Source organism: Schistocerca americana, chromosome 2, assembly GCF_021461395.2.
Source record: "Schistocerca americana isolate TAMUIC-IGC-003095 chromosome 2, iqSchAmer2.1, whole genome shotgun sequence".
Lineage (NCBI taxonomy): Eukaryota > Metazoa > Arthropoda > Insecta > Orthoptera > Acrididae > Schistocerca > Schistocerca americana.
In genome coordinates this window covers 485,886,184-485,910,803 of record NC_060120.1, presented here as the reverse complement: position 1 = coordinate 485,910,803, position 24,620 = coordinate 485,886,184, and the positions used below count along the sequence as shown (strand labels likewise).

The 24,620-nt window shown below is 38.0% G+C and overlaps 1 protein-coding gene across 2 annotated transcripts; it reads right to left on the bottom strand.

Moving 5' to 3' along the window:
• Positions 1–1,093: 1,093 nt before the first annotated feature.
• LOC124595942 (cilia- and flagella-associated protein 418-like) lies at positions 1,094–24,439 on the bottom strand. 2 transcript variants are annotated; one of them, XM_047134863.1, is made up of 3 exons: positions 24,262–24,439; positions 5,237–5,407; positions 1,094–3,948 (listed from the first exon to the last, which is right to left on the bottom strand). In XM_047134863.1, the coding sequence occupies exons 1-3, from the start codon at positions 24,348–24,350 to the stop codon at positions 3,669–3,671; spliced, it is 540 nt and encodes a 179-aa protein (XP_046990819.1). In that variant the 5' UTR covers positions 24,351–24,439; the 3' UTR covers positions 1,094–3,668. The 2 variants fall into 2 exon arrangements, with proteins under 2 accessions (XP_046990819.1, XP_046990820.1); XM_047134864.1 differs by having other exon boundaries at positions 24,318–24,429.
• Positions 24,440–24,620: the final 181 nt, after the last annotated feature.

Sequence of the window (24,620 nt, the reverse complement as noted above, 5' to 3'; positions counted from 1 at the left end):
CTATTTGATAAAGTGCCTGTGCTTTACTGAGATTCTACCAAATGGTCATTTTGAAGATTTCCTGTCTAACAAGGGGAATTTTCTGAATTAGAAAACAATTATTCGAGAAAAACTGTTTCAATCACACGTATAATACGAGAAACAAAGACAATTTTATGCTTCCCACTCGTTGCTTAAACCTATATGTGCAGTCTCCTCAGTATATGGCAATGAAAATTCATAACAAGCTAAAAGGAAAGAATGTTCTGAGTATGAACCTAGAGACACTGAAAACAAAGCTATATGATATACTTGTCAAACACTGCTACTACACTGTTGATGAGTTCATGAAGGATGAACTGAACATTTGAGCAGGATAAATTTACATATAGTCTTGTGTGTAAATATAGCTGTCCTTCACAAAAGGTAGGAAAGAAAAATAAAAGTTTATATTAATGTTAAAATTCTTTGTACCAATTAGGCCTAAGTTGTGTTATTCATTTTTTTGACGTGTCTCCTGTACACTAATCATATGATTAGAAATTGTATGTTATGACACGAATAAAACACTATTCACCATTCACTAATTGTGCTCAAAGAGCTGCTCCTAAACCTTACAAATGTAGACGCCTGTATGCAGGATTTCAAAACAGAGAAATCTTGCTGAAGTACAAATAAAAACAAAATTCATTGTGTGGGACAAAATTACCATGTTTCATTAGAAAAGCACTGAAGCTTTGAATTGGATTCTGCAAGACATTAAAAGTAACAGTACATTAGTGGATGGTTCATAAGGTTACTTCCAGAGAGTTTTACTACATTTTAGTGATGGTCCTGAGAGGAACACATTCTGATTAAATAAATACATTCCTAAAAGATCGTCTCTAAAGCCCCCAAATTACAAAAAATATGAGAGTGCATCTGATACATGACATGTCAGCTGAAGAATTTTTAAATTTTGCTTAACCCTTACACGTCTGAATGTTATCTCAAAGAAGGAAAATTTTTTCTTTGCACTGTAATGCTCTTAAGTGATTTTTAATGATTTTAATTGCAAGATTTATACAAAAATATGCAAGCATTTTCAAAATATACTTTTTACAATTTACTTCTTTTTATGGACTAAAATAACTAATTTTGAAACATTCAGGGTTGAAATAAATAAACTGACCATTCATTGATTACCATGCAAAATTACAATAATAATAATAATCAGTTATGCAGTGGGATATAGCTAACACGCTGCTTACAAGTATTCTGATGGTCACAAGCTGCTGTGTATTGTTACATTGAATTGTCAATACTTTTATAGTGATTCCCAAAAGTTGGCAGCACTTTTGCACGATGAAAAGGCTGAACATCCAGAAATCTGTACATGAGGTTTCCACTGATGAAAAATATTTCTTTTGCAGCTAAGATACATTAAACATTAATGAACATAATTATAGCCAGTGCATCTGAAAGGATTAAGCTGTGAAATGGGTATTATCCAGATACCGGTACACATGTCTGGATACAGATTCTGAATGAGCAATGCACTGTAGTGACTACAATTCAAAACTTAATTTTGTAATATCTAAATAAATAGTTAAAATTAGGACAATATTATGGAATGTTTGTGTGATACAGCTATTCTTACCCCAAGAAACAAACAAGGCTGTCATCAATGATATTCTCCTGTAATCATTCAAAGAAGTATAACAGTTGTATAGTTCAACAGATATAATGATAGGTATAGAGAACATCTGTAGAATTTGTGAATACTCTGAATCCACTGGGTCTGCTGTACCATAAATTTACCTTCACATGGGTACACCAGTGACTTTTATGAGAACTTCATAGCAACTAAAACTCTGTAATGGCACTACAGAAGTGGAAGCCACTATTTTAACTGGATGTTCTCAGTAAAAAAAAAATGTTTGTGCTCCAAATTATATTGATCCCAAATGATGTCCTGTTTGAATTCAAGAGACTGCAGTTTCCCCTCAAATTGTGCTTTGTAATGATGAAAAACAGATTGCAGGAACAACCAGTAAAATTCACAGGAGCTGACCTGAGACAGGGCTGTTTTTCCAAATGTCAGTTTCACTCGGTGTGCTAGCTTGTAGGCTCTGTCACCAGACAACCTGGATGTTTGCTGCCTCCTTCTAAAATGGCAAAGAACTTTTGTTTTCAAAGAAGTATTGTTAAAAATTTAAGATACAAAGTGATACTTAGATATGCTAATGGCATTCTTAAGTAAATGGCCATGTGCATTTGAGCTGGTAAGTAAATATCTGCCTGTCTGCAATTTGCACCTGAGCTTCGTATATAACTGTACAGGTCCTTGTTTAACTTTCTTTCCAAAGCACAGCCATACAGTTAGTTATTTTCTTATCTAGACTAATAAATTTAGATAATAGCTAATAAATAATTTTTTTATGGAATGTGTTTTCTGCCATTGACTTTATAGGTCCTTGCACACAATTCACTCCATTATTTGTGTTTTGTAACACTTTATCTTTTCTTAGATTTTTATCTCTGTATGTTCATTTTCTTGAGCTATTTGTAGACACATAATGAATATGTCTTTAATACCTTTTTGGTATCACAACTTTGTGTAGTGACCCAACAATGGACTGCTTGTAATACAGGCTGTACACCCCTTCATTTTGCTGGTCATTGGCAACTTCACTAAATGCAGTACACACTTTGAGGTAGCTTGCAGGAAGTTTACAGTGCATAGATGTAAGTATGATAGAAAATACTGGAATGTAAATTACAATCTAAGTTTAAGTTTACAATTTGACATGCCTCCCTTGCATCACAAGAAGCTGATTTTTACCAGATTTTAGCTTCCACTCAATGGGGATGTCATACAAGATGGAGCACTCATTCAGTTAGAAAGGAAACCATCAGTAGAGGCCTTATGGAAGAAAAGCTTAGAATTATCCTGAGGTGATGGCATAAATAAAACAGAGATGTGCTGAATTGCTACTTTTGCCACCACACTTGTTAGTGATTAACTCTTCCTGCTTATTTGTACATAGCTTGTTGTTTTTATGCAGATATCTGGGACCAGTCACAAACTTACGATTCAACATATACAACTGCTCAAGCATTTAAATGCTTTTGGTAAAAGTACATTTCAAGGAAGGAAAAAAGTTATCTGACAGTAAACCTGTCATTGTCTTAACAGTAATTTTTTTTAGAAATTGTAACAATGTATCTAGAAAAGACAAATTTAGCTTTTTCCTTGTAAGTGATAAGAACTTTAAAGCCATTTTTGGCTATAAATAACATAGGTCAACAACAGATGGAAATCACATTTTTCAACACCCTGTAAATATTTAGCCTGCAGTAGTAGTTACACATCAGTTATATGTAAGTAAATTCTGTAAGACTACATTCAACATCCTAAGAATGTATTACAAATATGATTTATAAAATAAAATTCCCAGTTATATGATATCTTTTAAATTCAGCACTTTTTGCAATATTATCAAAATTATCATTACGTACATACACATTAAAACTACTCTAGAAGTATCGGAATATTTTCACAAACTGAAAAGGAAGACATTACTAAAACCAAGACTAAAACAAATGCAGTGAAATCTCTTGTGTAATTGAAGCATTTAAAATATACTATGAGAGCTACAGCAACATCAGAAAACTGCTACAAATTACATAAGAATAATAACAGACATTCAGGAACTGCTATGTTTTGTATCTTTTGTGGAATGACCTTTGCAGATCCACTGAATGGTTGGCAATGTATTTAGGTCAACAAGTTCACGTGTTGATTGGTGGCAGCATTGGCAAGCATAAGCCTGCCACTGTTCTGCAGTTTTGAGATTTGTGCTCACTTTGGCAAAATCTGGCATGTTTGTTCGAAGGAATAAGTAATCCGTACCATCTCTCCATGCCATGTTCCCATACACGGCTACTGAGAAGTCACAGGATGTGCAATGTAGCTTGTCACATGCCCTATGAACAGAATATTATTATAAAATCATACAAATTTTTACAACCAATACAATAAATCATGTTAAAAAAGTGTTTATCTTGTTGTCACAGATGAAATTATAATCATACTCACCTCTGTTCAAGTATAATGAATGTTAAAGTAATATGGATGAGTGAGAGGTTGCACGTAAGTATCTGTGAGTATTTGGTTCAAAACACGTACAGAATGACACAGGCAAAATTCACATATTTAATGGAATGTTCATTGTTTTAAAGATTCATATTGAAGTACAGCTATTTGCAAATCTGGAGCAGGATACCTACCTTTTGTTGGGATTGTTTTTCTACTTGAAGTATCTAAGCCTTCGTCCTGAACTGATTCAGATCAACCAGACATTACTTCCTGTCTTCCAAAAATCATTGTTGCATTAATTTGAAGAAGGAAATAAAATATGGCTTTAAGACCTTACTGATGATGAGGCACCCAGTATGGAGAATAAACTTAGATTGGTCAAGAATGAGGTAGGGATTCAGCCCTGCCATTTTGAAACAAATCATGTCAGGATTGCATTACACAGCAGTGACGTAACTTTTTCACTTATGGACATCAATTTCTTTAAAATTATTAATTATTAATACTAAAATTTACATTCCTCTTAGTTTATGAAGAGTTAAATATTATTATTATTATTATTATTATTATTATTATTATTATTTTTTTTTTTTTTTTTTTTTTTTTTTTTACACACACACATCTATCACAATTTACTTCTCAATTAACCTCATTACTTTTGGGACTCTACAGTATGAACCTATATATTTTTGAGGATTAATTATAAAGATAAAATATTTCCCTATTACTATCAATGAACAAGTAGAGAGACAAAGACCATTATTAATGTAATACAATCATTCCTTTACTTTTTGAAATAATTATCTATGTAATTTAAGAATTTGTTTTAGAATACAGTGAGGTGTCAGATGACACACCAATAGGAAGTAACATTCTTAATAGAAAACTGTCTGCCCAATACATGTTGTTTTATTTTTCTTAATTACATAAAAGCCAAGCATTCCAGTCTCTGACAATGATGAGGTTTGGAAACACTGGACATTTGCTATGTAGGAAAAGTCATGTGTTATGGACAACAAGGGGCCACATACCATGATGACCAGTTGCATGAAAGGAGCTGCATATTCTGGTAATTAAATACAGAAATTTTGTTGTGGCATAGGCAGGTGTTTTCCTGTGATCAGAATGCTGTTGCTGAAATTACATATTTTGCAAAACAAACTGATTGCAGCTGACCTTATTTCTCCCGCAGTTGTACATCCTTTGCTGATCTGTGTTCCACTTAAATACACTGGGAAACATTTCCTTTGTGTTCTTGGATTCCTCATTTGTTCAGAAAAAACCTCACCATTTAATGACTCATATTCTCCAATATCAAAAAGAATGCTGTCCAGTGAAGTTACATCACTGAAATATGAAAATAAATTAAATGAGGTGACACTGACGTTTGGAAAATATCAGTGCTCTAAATTGTTCACAGTACTTGTCACATTTTATGTTATTTGAAGAGATAATCAGTTTTGGCTTTACAGTCATCATCAATTCGATAATTTCTTAAACACAAACATGGATCTATTACATAAAAATGCCTTGTAAGGCAGAGACAGATGACACACAGTAGCTAACTGAATAGATTAACAATATACCTGATACTCACATAAGTTACAAATCTTGGTACTGGCAGAAGGGGTAGTGAAAGATTTTTAATAAGCAAATACTTACTGAGAGTAATGTGCAATAGAAAGTGTAGTCAACAGTACATATATCTTTCTAATCTCATTTTACTAAAACAGTAGTTTTAAGTAATTGGGACATGTATGAACCTCACTTTTGACTATGCTTTCTGATATTTAATTACATTCGGTAAATATTTGCGTATTACAGATCTATTCCTGTACCCTCCACCAGTATCACCAATACTGATATGTATAACTTTTACTTTTTTACGTATCAGATTATTTGTTAAGGCTATATGTCCTCTACGGCACTGCCTTGTGAGGGTGTAAGCTTACTTGTTTTCTATTTATATGAAATACTTGGAAACTGTTGCCTCCTCTTTTATATAAAATAATCACTTCAATTATAGATTGCCATATAATGTAGCTGAGACACGTGAGATGTGTGTTTCATTCTGGGATACAGAATTTAAAATGAGCAGCAGGTGTGAAGGATATGAATAAATAAGCATTTAGTGGAAACACAAAAGCTAAATTTTAGAAAATGAGTTGGGCAGTGCATGTATGGCTGATGTTATTTGTATTGCCTTCATGCTGAGAACTTATAAAGGTGGGCTTTCTTTTGCAGCATTCAAGTAAGATCCCACATTCTCTTCTGTGATTACATTTATACAAAACAGCTTTGCTGCCTTTGTAATTCCATTACTAGTTTATAAAAGAGTGTCTTCACACTAGGACTACTTAGTGGTAGGAAGACTGACGATTTCAGAGTTAAACAGAAGATGCTGAACTGGAATAATATTATGAAGAATGAGTTATTAAGAGATATTTTTGATTATTTCTAATGTATTGTTGTGACTATCCTTAAAGAATATTATCCCCTTATCATTCAACACAACATGTTAAATGTAAAGAAGAAACAGAAGTTTGACTGACTGGTATACACCTTACTTGAAAAATTAAGTAGACTGCTGAAAACTTACTGTAACTAATTTTGCTCTAGTAATGGATTCATATGCCAAATTGAAAAAATGTTACAGAAAGAAGATCATTTCTGCAATGCTTTACATTTGTTACTGGGCTGAGAAATATATGATCCTTGTGGCAAAGGGGTACCATAGGGATGGACTGGGATGTTGTGGAGGTTGGTTGGGTGACAAAGTACCACTTTAGGAGGAGTGGGAAGGATCTTGGGTAGGATGTCCCTCAGTTTAGGGCACGATGATAGGTAATCAAAGTCCTGATGAAGGTTGTGGTTCAGTTGTTCCAGTCTGGGTTGGTACTGGATGATGAAGGGGCGCTCCTTTGTAACTGGTTCTTGGAGATGGTAGGACGATTCCGTTTTCATGGGGAAATTGCGTGGGAGATCTGTCTGCAGTCTAGGTCTGGGGTATAGTGCCTGTCTTTGAAGGCCTTGGTAAGACTTCCCATCCCCAGGAGGCCTGGCTGTATGGGAAGGTTAGTTTGATGTGGATGGGATGGCAGCTGTCAAAATGCAGGTGCTTTTGGTGGACAGAGGTGTGAATGGAGCCATCAGAGAGAAGGAGATCAACTGGAGGAAGGTAATATGTTGGGTTGAGGACTACTAAGTGTAGCAGATGGGAGAGAGGTGCTGAGGTTGTGAAGGAATGAGGATAGGGTGTCTTGGCCTTGAGTCCAGATCATGATATCTTCCATGAACCTGAGCTAAACTAGAGGTTTGGCATTTTGGGAGGCTAAGAAGGTCTCTTCTAGTTGGTCCATAAACAGGTGAGCATAGGAGTGTGTCATGCAGGTGTCCATAGCTGTGCTGCAGATTTATTTGTATACTTTGCCTTCAAAGGAGTAGTTGTGAGTTGGGATAAAGTAGTAAGATGTATGAGGAACGAGGGAGTGGGTACAGAGTCTGAAGGATGTCGAGAGAAGTACTATTCAATAGCATCAAGACCATGGACATCAGGGATGTTGGTGTATAGGGAACTGGTGTCAACAGTGACAAGTAGGGATCCAAAGGTAAAAAAGAAGGGATGCAAGTGATTGGTATACGTGACATGGGAAGCTAAATTACAGGCAATTGGTTGGAGGTGTTGGTCAATGACGCCTGAAATTCTTTCAGTGGGAGCACAATAACCAGCTGTAATGGGATATCCAGGAATGTTAGGTTTGTGGAGGATATAGAAGGTGGGTGCGCAGGGTGTTATAGGCATGAGGAGGAAAATGGATAGATGGGAGAGGTACTGGAAAGACAATAAACAGGGATTGGAGGTTATGTTGAACTTCTGGGATAGGGTCACTCTGGCAGAATTTTTAGGTGAAGCAGTCAGATAATTGGCAAAGGCCTTCAATTTAAAATGACATTGGTGGATCCTTTGTCTGCAGGTAGGATGATTGGGCGAGGATCAGTTTTGAGGGTGTGTATGGATGTCTTTCCTTCTGCTGAAAGATTGAGGTTCTTAGAAAGGGACTTGGGGAAGGATGGTGATGCCATGTTGGAGGTAAGGAATTTCTGGAAGGTGACCAGGGTATGTTTAAGTAGGAGCAGTGGGGGATTACAGTTGGATGGCAGTATGAAATGGGAGAGGGATAGTTCAGTGTTGGGATTAGGTTAGATTTGGTTGGACGAATTGGTGAGAAGGTGAGTCAAACATGTTTAAACTTGGGTGTAGGGCTGAAGGTGAGGTCTTTCAATAGGACTGAAACTTCTGTGGAGCTGAGGGTTTTGTGGAAAGGTTAACAACAGTGATGCAGGAATGTTTCAGCTCTGGCTTTGGTGGAGTGTTGGTAGGGAGTTTCAGCGACGTGGCAAGTTGAAAAGGTCAGCTATAGGGTTAGAAACAGGAATTACCTGGGCATTCCTTGGATTAAAATAAGTATAGTAAATTCAAAAATATTTCTTTATATGTTGACAAAATATTTTTAAACAATGTACCACATGACACTAGCTAATTGAACGAAAATAAATTGAAAATGCTGGTACATAATGGAAAAAGGGCTTATCTTTTACTGTAAATGTGACTGTGAACAAACCAAGTCAACTTATGGCATACAGTGTAATGTGTAGTCTATGCAGTCTGTGTAATAAAATTAGTACAATATAGGTTATATCTGTGTAATAATATTTATATATGTAAACCATTTGTACAATTATGCAAATGACAAACTCTCATACAACAACACAGTTGTTTACAGGCAAATAAATATATATATATTTTTAAATTGGCATATGGTTAATTTTCAACTCCATTGATGAAGAACAACAATGAAACATAATTACCAAATTGTCCTTAAGGAAACAGTAACTTTCACATGATACCTCCAACGGATTTCTCAGCTCAAAAACTGCCAAGACTCCAAGGAATGTCTTGTGTCAATCAGTTCATAAAACTGCACATTAGACCACCATCTTAAATTACTACTACGTACCACCATCGGTAGAGCAATACTAGAAAACCACAGCATGCATTCTTATTATCATGTTTTGCAGATCCATACGTGAAGGATAACCTACATACATGGAGAACTAGTCAAGTAAACACAACTTGACATTTTTAATTTCAAGTAACTAGATGTGAATAACAACAGAATACCAATATGAAAAGCAAATAATAAATGCATGTCAGGGATTATATGATGCAGTGTGTACACTTTCTGTTCAGCTCACGCTTATCACTATGTTGCACGACCACTTCACCACCCCCTCCCCCACTGCCCTTAGTGCTAATGGTATCTTATCTTAAAACAGATGCAGTGTCTGGATCATGTAATGACAGGCCTTGTGCAATGTGACAGCAAATCGTCAGTATGAGCAGTTGACATCCATTGCAGCTGGTCCATGGTGGGCGGCAGACAAGTCAGTTCTGTCCTTTGAAAGTCTATTCGGTGATGTGTTTGTACCAGTGTAAGAGGTGCTGAAAGTGAGTTTGGTCGGTAAATGGAGACAATGGTTGGTGTCCCAATATTAGCATCCTTGAACATCTTCTGCTGCTTGCTGATAACCAGATATGGTCCGTCATATGGTAGCTGCAGTGGCTTGCGTACCGCAACATATGAAGCAAAGACTTGATTGCACTTCCAGAGATCACTGAAAATGAACAGGTGACAAGTCTGTTGAGCCCTCAGGGCAACGGGTCATAGCTGCTGAATTTGTGAACAAGTGTTATACCTCGACAAGGTCATTTGGCCTGTTGCTGAAGACTCACCAGGCATTTAGCCATAGACAGTCTCTGCGATCATGGCCTTTAGGTCTTCCTTGATGGATGCATGGATGTCCACAAGGACAATTGGTAGTGATTCTCTGCACTATTGCAAGTCACGAGATTGAAGGGACACTTTCAATTATCGGTGCATGTGTTCTACTAATACATTCACTGCTGGATGGCATGCTATTATTGTAATAAGCCTCATGCCCAGTGTGAAGGTGAGTACTTTGAATAGGTACAAATTGAATTGTCTGCCCTTGTTGGCTGTAATACAATAACGATACTCTGAAACAGGCAATCCATCCACAGAGCAATGTGGTAGCAACTGTTTCGGTGGTAAGGTCAACTATGGGGAACACTTCAGGCCAGCAAGTGAAAGCAGTAAGTATATCCTTTGGAAGGTGGGAGAGGGCTGATGATATCCAGATGTACAGGACCCAGGCATTGGCTTGGTGGTACAAATGCAACAAGGCATGTGTTTGACATCTGATCTTGTTCCATTGAAATGCCACACACTAGTGCACAAATGTCTTGCAGTCTTTGGTCATGTTTGGCCACACAACAGCTCAACTTACTAGGCCCATCATACCATGTACCCCAGAATGAGACCTATCAATTAATGAAGCTATTGCCTGTTGATGAAAGTCCCTCATCACAAATGGTTATGGTTGTACCATAGCCTCATTTGAGTATAACAATGTGCTTGACGAAGGTATTTGGATGTGACAGAGGTGCAAACCTGATGGTTGTGTCAGCAGATCTCACAAGTCAGCGTCAAACTGCTGCGTCAAAATCTATTGCATGTGTAATCACTTCTATCCCCCTGTACACTCAGTTCTTCCTCAATATGAACAATACAAGTGATGAACTGACCTGAGTAATCAAGGTGGTGCAGTTGGCATGGTGATGCTCTGTCTGCTCACTGAAGGTAAGCATATGTCAGTGGCTTGTCACCCATGACAGGTGTAAACTGTTGTCCATCCAGCGTGTGGTGGAACTTCTTGATAGTGACATATGCTGCTTACAATTCATGATTGTAGGTTACCCAGGTCTGTTGTGATGGCGATAACTCTGGCTGAAAAATGCCAAGGGTCACCACTGTTCTTCTACGTGTTGTTTTAATAGGGCACCGATTGCAGTGGCAGACGCATTGACCATTAGAGTGAGAGGCACATGCAGAACTGGATGCCCTAATAGAGCAGCCTCTGTGATGGTGATCTTTACTTTGACAAATGACAACTTTTCGTTCCTAGTTCACAGCAGTTCATCACTCGATTTCAGTGAACATTGCAGCAAACCATTCAGTGGAGCAGCTAAGAATGCATGGTGGTGCACAAAATTGTGATAAAAGTTGATGGTACCAAGAAATTATTACAACCCTCAAAATGTCAAAGGTATGGAAAAATAATTATAGCCTTGACTCGCTCCAGTGGCAGCCATATTCCTTGTGAACTGATGCTGTAACCCAGGAACTGGACCTGGTAGATTGACAAGTAATCCATGTGAACAGAGGCGAGTAAAAACTTGGCATAAGTGTGCTAGGTGTTCCACCCCTAGCTTGACATCACCTAAACATCACCAATGTATACATAGTACAAATCATGGACACAAGTGGCTTCATCCATGAACTGTTGAAGGCATCATCAATGTAAACATAGTAAAAATTGAGGTCACATGTGACTTCATCTGTGAACAGTTGAAAGGTCTGTTACATTGTTGCATAGTCCGAAAGCCATTCTGGTAAATCAAAGAGTCTGAACGGAGTCCAGACAGCGGTTTTAGCTATTTTGTGCAGAGTGACATGTATCTGACAGAATGCACATACAAAGTCCAACATGGAGAAGATGCATTTGCCATGGATGTCAAATGCAAAGTAAGTTGCGGTACTGGATAGTGATCATGGATAGGCCTGGCAATGAGCTGTCTATAATACCCTCATGGGCACCATCCATTATTCTTCTTTGGGACTCCATGGAGTGGAGGTGCCAAACAACTGCTCAACAGGCAGCAGATTCCTCATGCGAACATAAAGGAGAATTCCTGCTTTGCTACTTTCAACTTCTTTGGTGTTAAACAATGAGGTTGAGTGTGAACTGGGGGTCCTGCTGTGATCTGTATATAAAGCATTGTCGAATGCTGAACCGATGTTAGTGTAGGTTGTTGTCATGTGATTTCCAGGAACTGCATCAATAGTTCTACAAATGGAAAATCACCTGCAATCATCAGCATTGCTAGCAGTGTCAAGGAAGTGACAATGATGAAGGTCAAGTAGGAGTCCATAGAATGACAAAAGGTCTGCCCTGAGAATAGGGTGTATCACATCCATCACAATTTCTATTCAAACTTACCGATGGAGGCCGATCAAGTACAACAGAAGTGATATCTGGCATTCTGCAAGGTAGTGTCATAGGCCCTCTGCTGTTCCTGACTTATATAAATGATCTGGGTGATAATCTGAACAGCCCCCTTAGATTGTTTGCAGATGACACTGTAATTTACCGTCTAGTAAAATCATCAGATGATCAATTCCAATTACAAAATGATCTAGAGAGAATTACTGTATGGTTTGAAAATTGGCATTTAGCACTAAACAAAGAAAAGCATGAGATCATCCACATGGGTACTGAAAGATATCCGATAAATTTTGGGTACACGATAAATCGCGCAAATCTAAGGACTGTCAATTCGACTAAATACCTAGGAATTACAATTACAAGCAACTTAAATTGGAAAGACCACATAGATAATATTGTGGGGAAGGTGAAACAAAGACTGTGCTTTGTTGGCAGAACACTTAGAAGATGCAACAAACCCACTAAAGAGACAGCCTACATTATACTTGTCCGTCCTCTGCTGGAATATTGTTATATGATATGGGATCCTTACCAGGTAGGATTGACAGACGACATCAAAAAAGTGCAAAGAGGGGCAGCTCGTTTCTTGTTATCGCGCAATAGGGGTGAGAGTGTCACTGATATGATATGCGAATTGGGGTGGCAGTCACTGAAACAAAGGCGGTTTTCTTTGCAGTGAGATCTATTTACAAAATTTCAATCACCCACTTTCTCTTCCGAATGTGAAAATATTTTTTTGACACCCACCTACGTAGGGAGAAATGATCATCATAATAAAATAAGAGAAATCAGAGCTCGAACGGAAAGATTTAGGTGTCCCACGCGCTATTTGAGAGTGGAATGGTAGAGAAGTAGTATGAAAATGGTTCGATGAACCCACTGCCAGGCACTTAAGTGTGAATTGCAGAGTAACCATGTAGATGTAGATGTAGATGTAGCTGGGCAAATCAATATACTCACACATCAGCACTTGTGTCCACCAAGAATTGCAACTTCGTATAATTTTCCATGTTGAATAGTCAACGGCTGCCACATGAGGGGGCCAGTCACCACCATCACTGACTTCTAGGTGTTTTGGGTGGTGGGTGGAGAGACAGCAAGTTATCTTAGGTTTAGGCCAGGGAGGTTGAGGTTATAGGACTGAAGGATTTGCTGCAAGGATAGCTCCCATCTGTGCAGCTCAGAAAAGTTGGTGGTTGTGGGGAGGATCCAGATGGCACGGGTTGCAAAGCAGCCATTGAAATCAGTGGCATGAAGATTGTCTGCTGTTGGAAATCACAGTGGTATCACCAGAATGTTATGGATTTAAACAAATTTACGTCACTCCCAAAATTAAACACCACAACTGCAGCTTGACATTTTTCAGTCCAAGCAACTGGATGCGAACAGTAACAGAGTACCGATGAGAAGCAAAGAGTATATGTGTGCCAGAGATTAAGTGATACAGAGTATACACTTTGAGTTTGGCTCACACTTGTCACTATATCACACAGTCATTTCAGACTCTTAACACTTCTAGATAACTTTGACTTGATGAACACCAGACTTACAAAATGTTCATGTTTATGATTTACAGCCAGTCAACACCTAGATTATCAGTGGATTAACAACAATCAGATAACTGACACAGAAGAGAATTGAAGGTATAAGCAAGAAGCAGTGCACACAGTTTAATTGATTTTAAAGAGTGTATTGTTTTACTCCATGTCATCCTACTTTGTACAGTTTGCATTTATCTTTCCCTGAGATCTTAATCAACTTTTTTCTGCTGATATGGAGGGATCTACAGTTTAACACAGGATCCAACCTATGGTAAAAGATGCTATTATTCTTTACATAAACAAAACTTTGTCAGAAAGTATAGTCCAATGAAATGTATGCACAGAAAAAAAGGGTATTCACTAAGATCTTGACAAGGTACTCAAGGTACCCTCCGCCACACACCATCAGGTGGCTTGCGGAGTATGGATGTAATGTAGATGTAGATGTCTCCCACTTCTATGAGCCACCAACACATATTAAATGACTACATCTAAAAAACTCTGGAAGAAAATTGAGGGTTTTTCTTCCTTTTTTTTATTTGTTGTTATAGACAGTATCAAGTTCATAGGTATGAAGTTTCTAAAGAAAAAGGCATGCAAAACTGTTTTACTACAGTAATGTATCGCAAAGTACAGCACCTGATACAGCCAATAGAAATTACTTTTTATTTTGATTATGAGGCAACTGTGATTCAAGTGATGATAACTTCTTTTATTTAGACAACAATATTTCACTGATGCTGACACAGAGGTTAAACATTAGACTCAGTCAAATTTCTGTGTGTCCTCCCTGGTTTATGTTTACTAAAATAGTTTTAATACGATGCAGCACTGGTCAATTAGACACTTAATAAACATGAACTATTTTGTAGTTATACCCACAGCCAAATTATTTTTTGGTTTCACAATCGACTGAACTAAACAAGGGCAGTTTAGTGACATTAGTTCCATTCTCTTCTTTGTTTATAATCTATATTGCAAACAGTTGTTCCTTCTCAAGTGACTGATAATTGATTATACAGGTACTGAACTGTAAGTGTGTTGCAGTTATTTCATCTATGTTTACTCAAAATTAATTATCTTCATATGAAGCACTGGTAAATTTCAGAAGTCCTATCTTTTCATTTGTGGCGCCGATGAAATCGACACCAACATTGATGCATCCATCTTTGAACTAAGCTAAGATTATCGTTGGTCTCTTCCGCCATGCCCAGTTCTTTGTGAGCCTTGCTTGTGTTTGGGTGAATAAATGAACTACTGCGAAATGGGGATCGTTTGGTGTAACTAACCCAAACATCTCCCTCACATTATTAAGTTAATTCTAAATGAATTTGGACAACTGAGTTTTTGTTTTTATCTTGCTAGCAGATTGTTTCTCTAGGCTGCTATGTTGTAATATATGCAGAATGTTTGCTTATGAAAAAGTAGTTATTACATTCTGAAGTTCTGTTACATTTTAGCACTGGTAGGCAGAGAACCTCACAAGGATTTCAAGTCAAACTATAGAACTGTTTGCTGCCACAAGATTTTTCTACAACAAGTCTGCCACTTTTTCTGCATTTCATTACTGTCCTTTATATATGGGTCAATGGCTCTATAAAACACATATGTAGTGGCCCTCATTTACATTGTCTTGGTCATCATGAATGTATAATTGAAATAATTTTAATTAACACTAAAGAGTACTTTATGCACCTGTTGTTTTATTGATTAACATGATAACTTCTTATTGAGAAATGTTTTCAACTCCTTTTTTTCAATGTAGGCGAGTTACAAATTTAAGGTCGAGATAGGTGAAAGGATTTTTCAAAAGACTTATATTTAGCAGTACAATGTGTATCATCTTCTTTTATTATCATCAATATCACTAATTCTTCACAGAAGTTCTGTCTTAAACTTATGTTATGGACTTGGATGTCATTACAGAGTAGTCATTTCTGTTGGATGCCACTGATACAATAACTGAGCATCTAAAACAGTGATTTCCAGCAGTCCTCAATCTGAAGATTAGCTTCATTACAACTTCATAGCTTTGTTAAGCATGTAGGAGTAGGCTGAACCAAATATACTGAGCAAGTTGGTGCAGTAGTTAGCACACTGGACTCGCATTAGGAAGGATGACAGTTCAAACCCGCATCTGTCCATCCAGATTTAGGTTTTTGATGATTTCCTTACATTGCTTCAGGCAAATGCTGGGATGGTTCCTTTGAAAGATCACAGCCACTTTCCTTCCCCCATCCTCTTGACCCAATCCAAGCTTGTGCTCCATCTATAATGACCTTGATGTTGATGGGACGTTAAACCCAATCTTCCTTCCTTCCTTTTGAACCAGATACATCAAGCTAATTGCATATGTAACATGCTATTTTTAGACATATCAAGCTTTTTGAGTGGCAAAGATGCATCAAGTGGTAGAAAAAAATCAGTTATTGACTATTAATTAAGCTCTGGACACATCTTCAGTGTTTGGTCACTTAATCAACTGAGCTACCAAGTCAAATACATAATTATTAATACAAGCACGTGAATGCTAATAGCCGCTATTTTATTAAGTGAATAAGGTTAGTACAGCATTCTGGGGTGAAATTATGTATCATTAGAGGTGGAGTATTATATTGGATTTGTCTGTTTCCATAGTTCACTGGTCAGCATGCCTGGATGATATGAAGAGAAGCCAGGTTTGATTCCTGGTACTGCCAGGGATTTTCATTAGCGAGAGGACTAAAACAGGCTGCGCTCAATCTCATCCAGCCAATTGAGAAGCCACTTGATTGAGAAGGAGCGGCCCCAACATCAAGAAGGCCAACAACGGCCAGGAGAGAGAGTCATGCTGACATCATACCCCCCACCCCCCATACCGCATCCAAGTGATGCCATTGGCAGAGGATGATATGGCAGACCTTGCTTGCTTGCTTAGTGTCTTGGATTTGAAACAGCAATTGGTGTAGGGGGGATGGGGTTGGGAGGAGAAGATCAGTCCAGCATTTACCTAAGAAGTTATTTAGGAAAAATCCACACTCTAAGGATGGTTGGGGACTTGGAAACAGCTCCTCCTAACTTCAGGTCCAGTGTCTGTGTAGAGAGTAGAAAGTTCCTATGAAACTTCCTGGCAGATTAAAACTGTGTGCCCGACCGAGACTCGAACTCGGGACCTTTGCCTTTCGCGGGCAAGTGCTCTACCAACTGAGCTACCGAAGCACGACTCACGCCCGGTACTCACAGCTTTAGTTCTGCCAGTACCTCGTCTCCTACCTTCCAAACTTTACAGAAGCTCTCCTGCGAACCTTGCAGAACTAGCACTCCTGAAAGAAAGGATATTGCGGAGACATGGCTAGCCACAGCCTGGGGGATGTTTCCAGAATGAGATTTTCACTCTGCAGCGGAGTGTGCGCTGATATGAAACTTCCTGGCAGATTAAAACTGTGTGCCCGACCGAGACTCGAACTCGGGACCTTTGCCTTTCGCGGGCAAGTGCTCTACCAACTGAGCTACCAAAGCACGACTCACGCCCGGTACTCACAGCTTTAGTTCTGCCAGTACCTCGTCTCCTACCTTCCAAACTCCGCAATATCCTTTCTTTCAGGAGTGCTAGTTCTGCAAGGTTCGCAGGAGAGCTTCTGTAAAGTTTGGAAGGTAGGAGACGAGGTACTGGCAGAACTAAAGCTGTGAGTACCGGGCGTGAGTCGTGCTTTGGTAGCTCAGTTGGTAGAGCACTTGCCCGCGAAAGGCAAAGGTCCCGAGTTCGAGTCTCGGTCGGGCACACAGTTTTAATCTGCCAGGAAGTTTCATATCAGCGCACACTCCGCTGCAGAGTGAAAATCTCATTCTGGAAGTTCCTATGAATTAGTACAGGTAGACATTATCCTTGACAAATGGAATAAATTAATAACTGGTTCAAATAATGGAAAATCCAGGGTGGAATATGACAACGGTATGAAAATGATAGTTGCACTCACCATACAGTGGAGATGCTGAGTTGTAGATAGCCACAACAAAAAGACTGTCTGAATGTAAGCTTTTGACCAACAAGGCCTTCATCGGAAATAGACAACATACTCATACACACACTCATGCAAACATATCCTTCACACACCAATGACAGCATGCATTTGTGTGAGAGCATGTATGTGTATTTTGTCTATTTCTGATGAATATCTTGTTGGCCAAAATCTTAGTTTTTGACAATCTTTTTGTTGTGTCCATCTGTGACTCAGCATCTCCACTATATGGTTAATAATTGGATCCATTTATTGATTCCAACTCAGACGATACATTTGCAGAACAGTTCAAAGCAGACTTGACTCCTGTTTCAAATAGGTACACCACTAATACAATTATAGTTGGTGGTGACTCCAATCTACCTTCAATATATTGGCGAAAATACATTGGTAGGCATGAAACATAGCCCAAAATCATACCAAATGCTTCCTCTAAAAATTATTTTGAACAATTAGTTCAGGAGCCCACTCAAAATGTAAATCTTTGCATGTCTATCCTTGTAATAGATGGTTACCAGGACTTCGGCTGTTCAATATGAAATGAAAGTTACAAGACCTGCAACTGTCTCTTTTGCATTTAATTAATTTATTCAACCAGTTTTGGTATTCCATTATACCATTTTCAGGTCCCTTGACCAACGTAAGTTGAGAGGACTCCAATCTCGTGTGTAGTCATAACAGGAGCCAATATTAAATAACCAATGTACATAGGTCTCTGGTTTACACAACACATACCTTCATTCACCAACCAGTGACTTACATTTTGTCCTGGCACTTGTTGGCTGACAAATGAATGGATAGTGTCATGTAAAACCAGAGATCTATGGACACCGGTTGTATAATATTGGTTCCTGTTATGACTGCACATTAGATTGGACTCATCGCAATTTACATTAGTCAAAGGGCCTGAAGACGTTGTAATGAAACACCAAAAATGGTTATGTAAATAAATTAAATGCAAAACAGATGGTTGCAGGTGCTGTAATTTTCATTTTGAAGTGTAAATGGTTGCAAAAACACACTTGAGCTCTTAGCAACAAATAATAATTCTGAGGAAATATGAAGCAACACGGCGGATACAGGGATTTGTGAGCACAAATCTGTAATCCACCAAAAATAATGCATAATATATCTATTTAAAAGCAGATAAAAATTTGCTTTACTGTGTTCCTAAGCAACACACTTTATTCCTTCTGAACTCTGTAAGCACATACCACATGTGGCTTGAATTCAAATAAACAGTATTGATGGCAGTTGAGAGATTTACACCAAATAAATTAATAGGAGATGGATCTTATCACCCACGGTACACAAAACAGATCAGAACACTGCTGCAGAAGCAAAGAAAAAACATGCAAAGTTTAAAAGCACACAAAATCTCCAAGACTTGTGATGTTCTACTGAAGCTCAAAACTTAGGGTGGGCTTCAATGTGAGATGCTACTGATAGTTTCCACAATGAAACTCTGTCTCAAATTCTAGCAGGAAATCCAAAGAGATTTCTGGCTGAATTTAAAGTACACCAGGAACAAGACACACAATTAATACCTTCACTGTGCTATAGCAAAGATAATGTTAGTGATGACAGTGCCACTAAAGCAGAGTTGCAAAACAAGGTTTTCCAAGAATGCTTCACCAAAGAATATGAAGTAAATATTCCAGAATTCTACTCAAAAACAACTGCCAATATGAGTAACTTATAAGTAGATATCCTTGGTGTAGCGAATCAGTTTAGAACACTTATGAAAGGCAAGGCTTCCAGTCCAGACTGTATTGCAGTCAGGTTCCTTTCAGAGTATGCTGAAACAACAGATCCATACTTAGTGATCATATACAACAGTTTACTCATCAAAAGAATCATACCTAAAGACTGGAAAGTTGTAAAGGGTACACCAGTAAAATCAAGAAGGCAAATAAGAGTAATCCACTAAATTAAAGACACATAACACTAATGTTGATTTACAGTAGTGTTTTGAAACATGTACTTTCCTTGAACATTATGAATTACCTTGAAGAAAATGATTTATCAACAAATGGCCAACACGGATTCACAAAATATTTTTTTTGTGCAACACAACTAGCTCTTTATTCAGACAAAATAATGAGTTCTATCAAAGAGGGATGTCAAACTGTTTCTATATTTCTAGATTTCCATAAGGGTTTTGACACTGTTCCTCACAAGCAACTTCTAATCAAGTTGGTGCTTATGGATTTTCATCTCAGTTGTGTGACTGAATTCATGATTTTATGTCAGAAGGGTCACACTGCATAGTAACTGATGCTATGTCATTGAGTAAAATAGAAGTAATATCTGACATTCCCAAGGTAGTATTATTGGTCTCTGCTGTTCCTGATCTATATAAATGATTTAGGAGATACAATGAGCAGGCCTCTTAGATTGCGGATGTGCTGTCATTTACTGTATTGTAAAGACATCAAATGATCAAAACCAATTTCAAGATGATTTAGAGGAGGTATCTGTATAGTGTGAAGAATGGCATTTGACTTTAAACAATGTAATGTGTGAAGTCATCTACATGAGAACTAAAATGAATCTGCTAAATTTGAGTGTGGCCTCAGTTGCCTGTGTGTGTGTGAGTAGCATTTGCGTGAGTGTGTATGTATGCGTTTGTCGTCTAATTTTGACGAAGGCTATATTTGTGACAGTCTTTTTGTTGTGCCTATCTGCGACTCAGCATCTGCACTATACGGTGAGGGTGAGTAGCAACTTTCCTTTTCACTATATAGTTACATTCCATCTTGGATTTTCCATTGTTTGATATCCACTAAATTTTGGTTACGTGATAAATCACACAAATCTGAAGTCTATAAATTCAACTAAATACTTAGGATTACAATTACAAATAACATAAACTGGAAAGATCACACAGAAAATTTTATGGAAAAATGGACCAAAGACAGTGACTTATCAGAAGAACACTTATAAAATGCAACTGGTCTACTAAAGAGATTGCCTACACTACTACTGTCCATCAACTGATAGAGTATTGCTGCAAGGTGTGGGATCCATGTTAACTAGAACTGACAGAGGACATCAAAAAATTTCAAAGAAGGGCAGCTCGTTTTGAAATATTGTGAAATAGTGGATGAGTGCAATGGATACGATACATGGGTTGAGGTGGTAATCATTAAAACAAAGGCATTTTTTGTTGCAGCAGGATCTTCTCCGGAAATTTCAATCATCAAATTTCTGCTCCAAATGCAAAAGTATTTTGTTAGTGTCCCCCTACATAAGGAGAAATGATCATTGTAATAAAATATTGGAAATCAGAGCTTGCACGGAAATATTTAAGTGCTTCTTTTTCCCACACTTTTCAAGAGGAGAACAGTAGAGAAATAGCTTGAAAGTGGCACTTAACTGTGAATTGCAGAGTAATTGTATAGATGGTAGATGTGTGACTTCACTTGGGCTCTTTCTTTGAAATAACACTAGTTGATGATTGCATAAGTGACACTGTGACTGCTGCATTACAATCTGTAAGAACTTAGAGTAACTCATCAAATTATTGGTATATTTTTCAACATAATCTTCTTATCAGAACATTATGAACACAGAGATCAACCACTAAGTCCCTTTGCTAAATTTTGTTCAGCCCCTTGGCCACTGTGTCCAACATATATGAGAGCAATAAGCAATTCAGGTCCCTTTTGTGTATATCATAATGTTCACACAGTACATAAGAAATGCCAGCTGTGTACAAGCAAGATCTTTCCCTGCACATAAAATAACATTGTTCTTACCATTGGTACGAAATGTAGTTAGCTCACTTTGTTGCCTGTGACCGATTTATTAATTCCGCCTGTCACAATGGCACAGGGTACTTTGCTCTATGGATACAAGGGCTCACACAGGGTTACCTAATACAGCAACTGAGTAAACTAAGGAAAATACTTACAGATAATGGCTATGTTATGTTGGTGGACATAGTGTTACATTAAAAATAAATGTATAAAAATATGTCACAACGAAGAAAGAGAACAAAGGTGTATAACACGTACTGTTCCTATCATATACTGATGGAAATAAATCACAACACAAAAAATTAATGTATAGTAATGAAATTTGGGGAGTACATTTGTCTAGCTACAATATCTAAGTGATTAACTTTGCAAGATCACAGATTAATGTAATCACAAGATAAGCCAATGCAAATATTAAATGCTTGTACATTAATAAGTGGTGTAACTGCTAGAATTTTGAATGCAAGCATGCAAATGTGCAGGCATTGTGTTATACAGGTACTAGCTGTTAGTTTGTGGGATGGAGTTTCATGCCTGTTGCATTCAGTCGGTCTGTACAGGGATAGTTAATGTTGTTTGTGGATGATGGTGAAGTTGCTATCTGGTGATGCCCCAAATGTGCTCAACTGGAAACAGATCTGGTGATCAAGCAGGTGGAAGCAACATGTTGACACTCTGTAGAGCATGTTGTGTTATAACAGTGGTATGTGGACGAGCATTACCCAGTTGGAAAACACCTCCTGGAATGCTGTTCATGAATGGCAGCACAATGGGTCAATTCGCCAGACTGATGTCCAATTTTGCAGTCAGCATGTGTGGGATAACCACAAGAGTGCTCCTACTGTCATTCGAAATCATACGCTAGGTGTAAATCCAGTGTGTCTAGCATGCTCACAAGTTGGTTGCTGGCCCTCAACTGGCCTCCTCCTAACCTACACATGCTTATCACTGGCACTGAGGCAGAACCAGCTTCCATCAGAAAACACAACAGATCTCCACCCTGCCCTCCAATGAGCTCTTGCTTGACACCACTGAAGTAGCAAGTGGCACTGGTCTAGACTCAGTGGAATGCATGCTACAGTGTGTCTGACAGAGCTGTCTTTGAAGTAACCAATTTTTAACAGTTCTTTGTGTCATTGTGGTGCCAACTGCTGCTCAAATTCCTGCTGCAGATGAAGTATGATGTGCCAGAGCCAAACACTGAACATGATGGTCTTGCCTCTCCAGAGTGCCATAGGGAAGACCAGTCTCCTTGCGAATATACAGTCTTGTGGCCACTGCTGCCAGCCGTCATGTGCAGTGGCTACATTTCTGCCAAGTCTTTCTGCAATATCGCAGAAGGAATGTCCAGCTTCTTGTAGCCCTATTACCCCAACTTCTTGCAACTCAGTGATGTGTCGATAATAGCATCTTCTTCTTCTTTTTTTTTGGGGGGGGGGGGGGGGTCAGAGAAAGATGAGACTGACTTCTTACAGACTGTTTGGGCTGTTGAGATGCACTGCCCAAGTGAGAATGTACATATAAAGGAGATCAGCACCTTAATCAATGAATGCTTCGCAGACTACCCAATACTTTAGCTATTTATTCATTAGTCATACCATAGATCCTATCAAGAAGGACAACCTCCATGGATGTGGAACAAGTCAGGGTATAAACTAACAAAAGAAAAGCAATTCATACAATAAACTATTATTATACTGCTTACTATTACTTGTGCTTATGCCAGCTAAATGTAACCTAGGGATTTAGCAGAACTGTTTATTCATCGGTTTATCCTAATATTTAAATGAATACAAAGAATAGCATTATCTTCATATGTAGCAATGGAGACCTTTTTACAGTACTTTTCTCTTGTTATGCAACTTGACAATGAATGTTGCTACTAGTGAGTTTTGTATTTCATTTTTTTTAAATTGTAGTGAATCCAAATTTCTTTTACTTTTATGCTATATGGGGGCTTGTGAAAGATATTAGCATGAGAGTAGGTAATTCCAGTCTCAACTCTAGACAAGTAGACATAGTTAAGGGACATGGAGTGCCAATATTTCTTCCTTACACAACAAGAAATGCAAACCATTTTGTTACTTAAAAATGCAGCGACTTAAATGTCTTGACAGCAAGAAAAAATTGGAGGAGGTGAGGGTCACAGACTGCAAATGTTTTTGATATCTCGATTTTTGGATCAATTTTGTGCCAAGTTGTGTCTAGTCTGTCACGAGCTTTTACTCACGATTTCCTCATTGACTATTGTGCAGGATTATTTTTTAAAAATGTTTTCACAACAGTTTGTGAGCAGTTTGACTATAACTTTACTTTATGATATTGGTAAGTGACCATGCAGGAGTATTAAAAAGCGGGTCATTGCAAAAATGTGGGATTGACCACATTCTGTGCTCTGTAAGAGATCACCATCAGCAATAGAAAATTTATTGGGCAATAAGAAGTTATCAGAATGAGTTTAATAAGTTATCTCTAAGTGCCGGGTCAGAAGTAGCTTGTATTTGATCCGGTAAGTCGTGGTTTATGTATTCTATGACCTGCCTTAGCCAGTGTAATCTTTGTGGTTATCATCAGGAAGTCAGCCTGTCATTGTACGTGTAATACAAGTTGTATCCTACTAACGAGACTGAGAAATTGTTTTCCTTTTACGTTTCCTAACTTTGAATGTGAGCTGTGAATAAACGTAATTCTGTTTCAATTTCACAGTAACAGAGCACAACACTACAAGGTAGCAACTTAAGGTTAAAGTTCACCTTTCGCTTTTTTGTAAATTATCCCTGGACTTGTTTTTAAAAAATTTATTTTCTACCTCTTCCAACAATTCATCAATATCGTCTGCCATCGTAACAACAACGAAATGTTGTGTGTAAAACAGCCGTGGAAAATTGTGTACAAAAGAGGAAGCCGAGTGTTAACACACGACTTCGTTACTATGGAAACAGTTAACTATGTTTATAAACAGAGAGAGAGAGACCTGTCAAGTGAACAATAGGTTCATTTTAAGCATTTTGGTTATTTTCGAAGACGGATGTAACGCTGCGGAGCTATCGAACTTTTCAGAAAACGTACTATACTTCAGTATTGGGCGATTGTAGTGTCTCAACAAGAACAA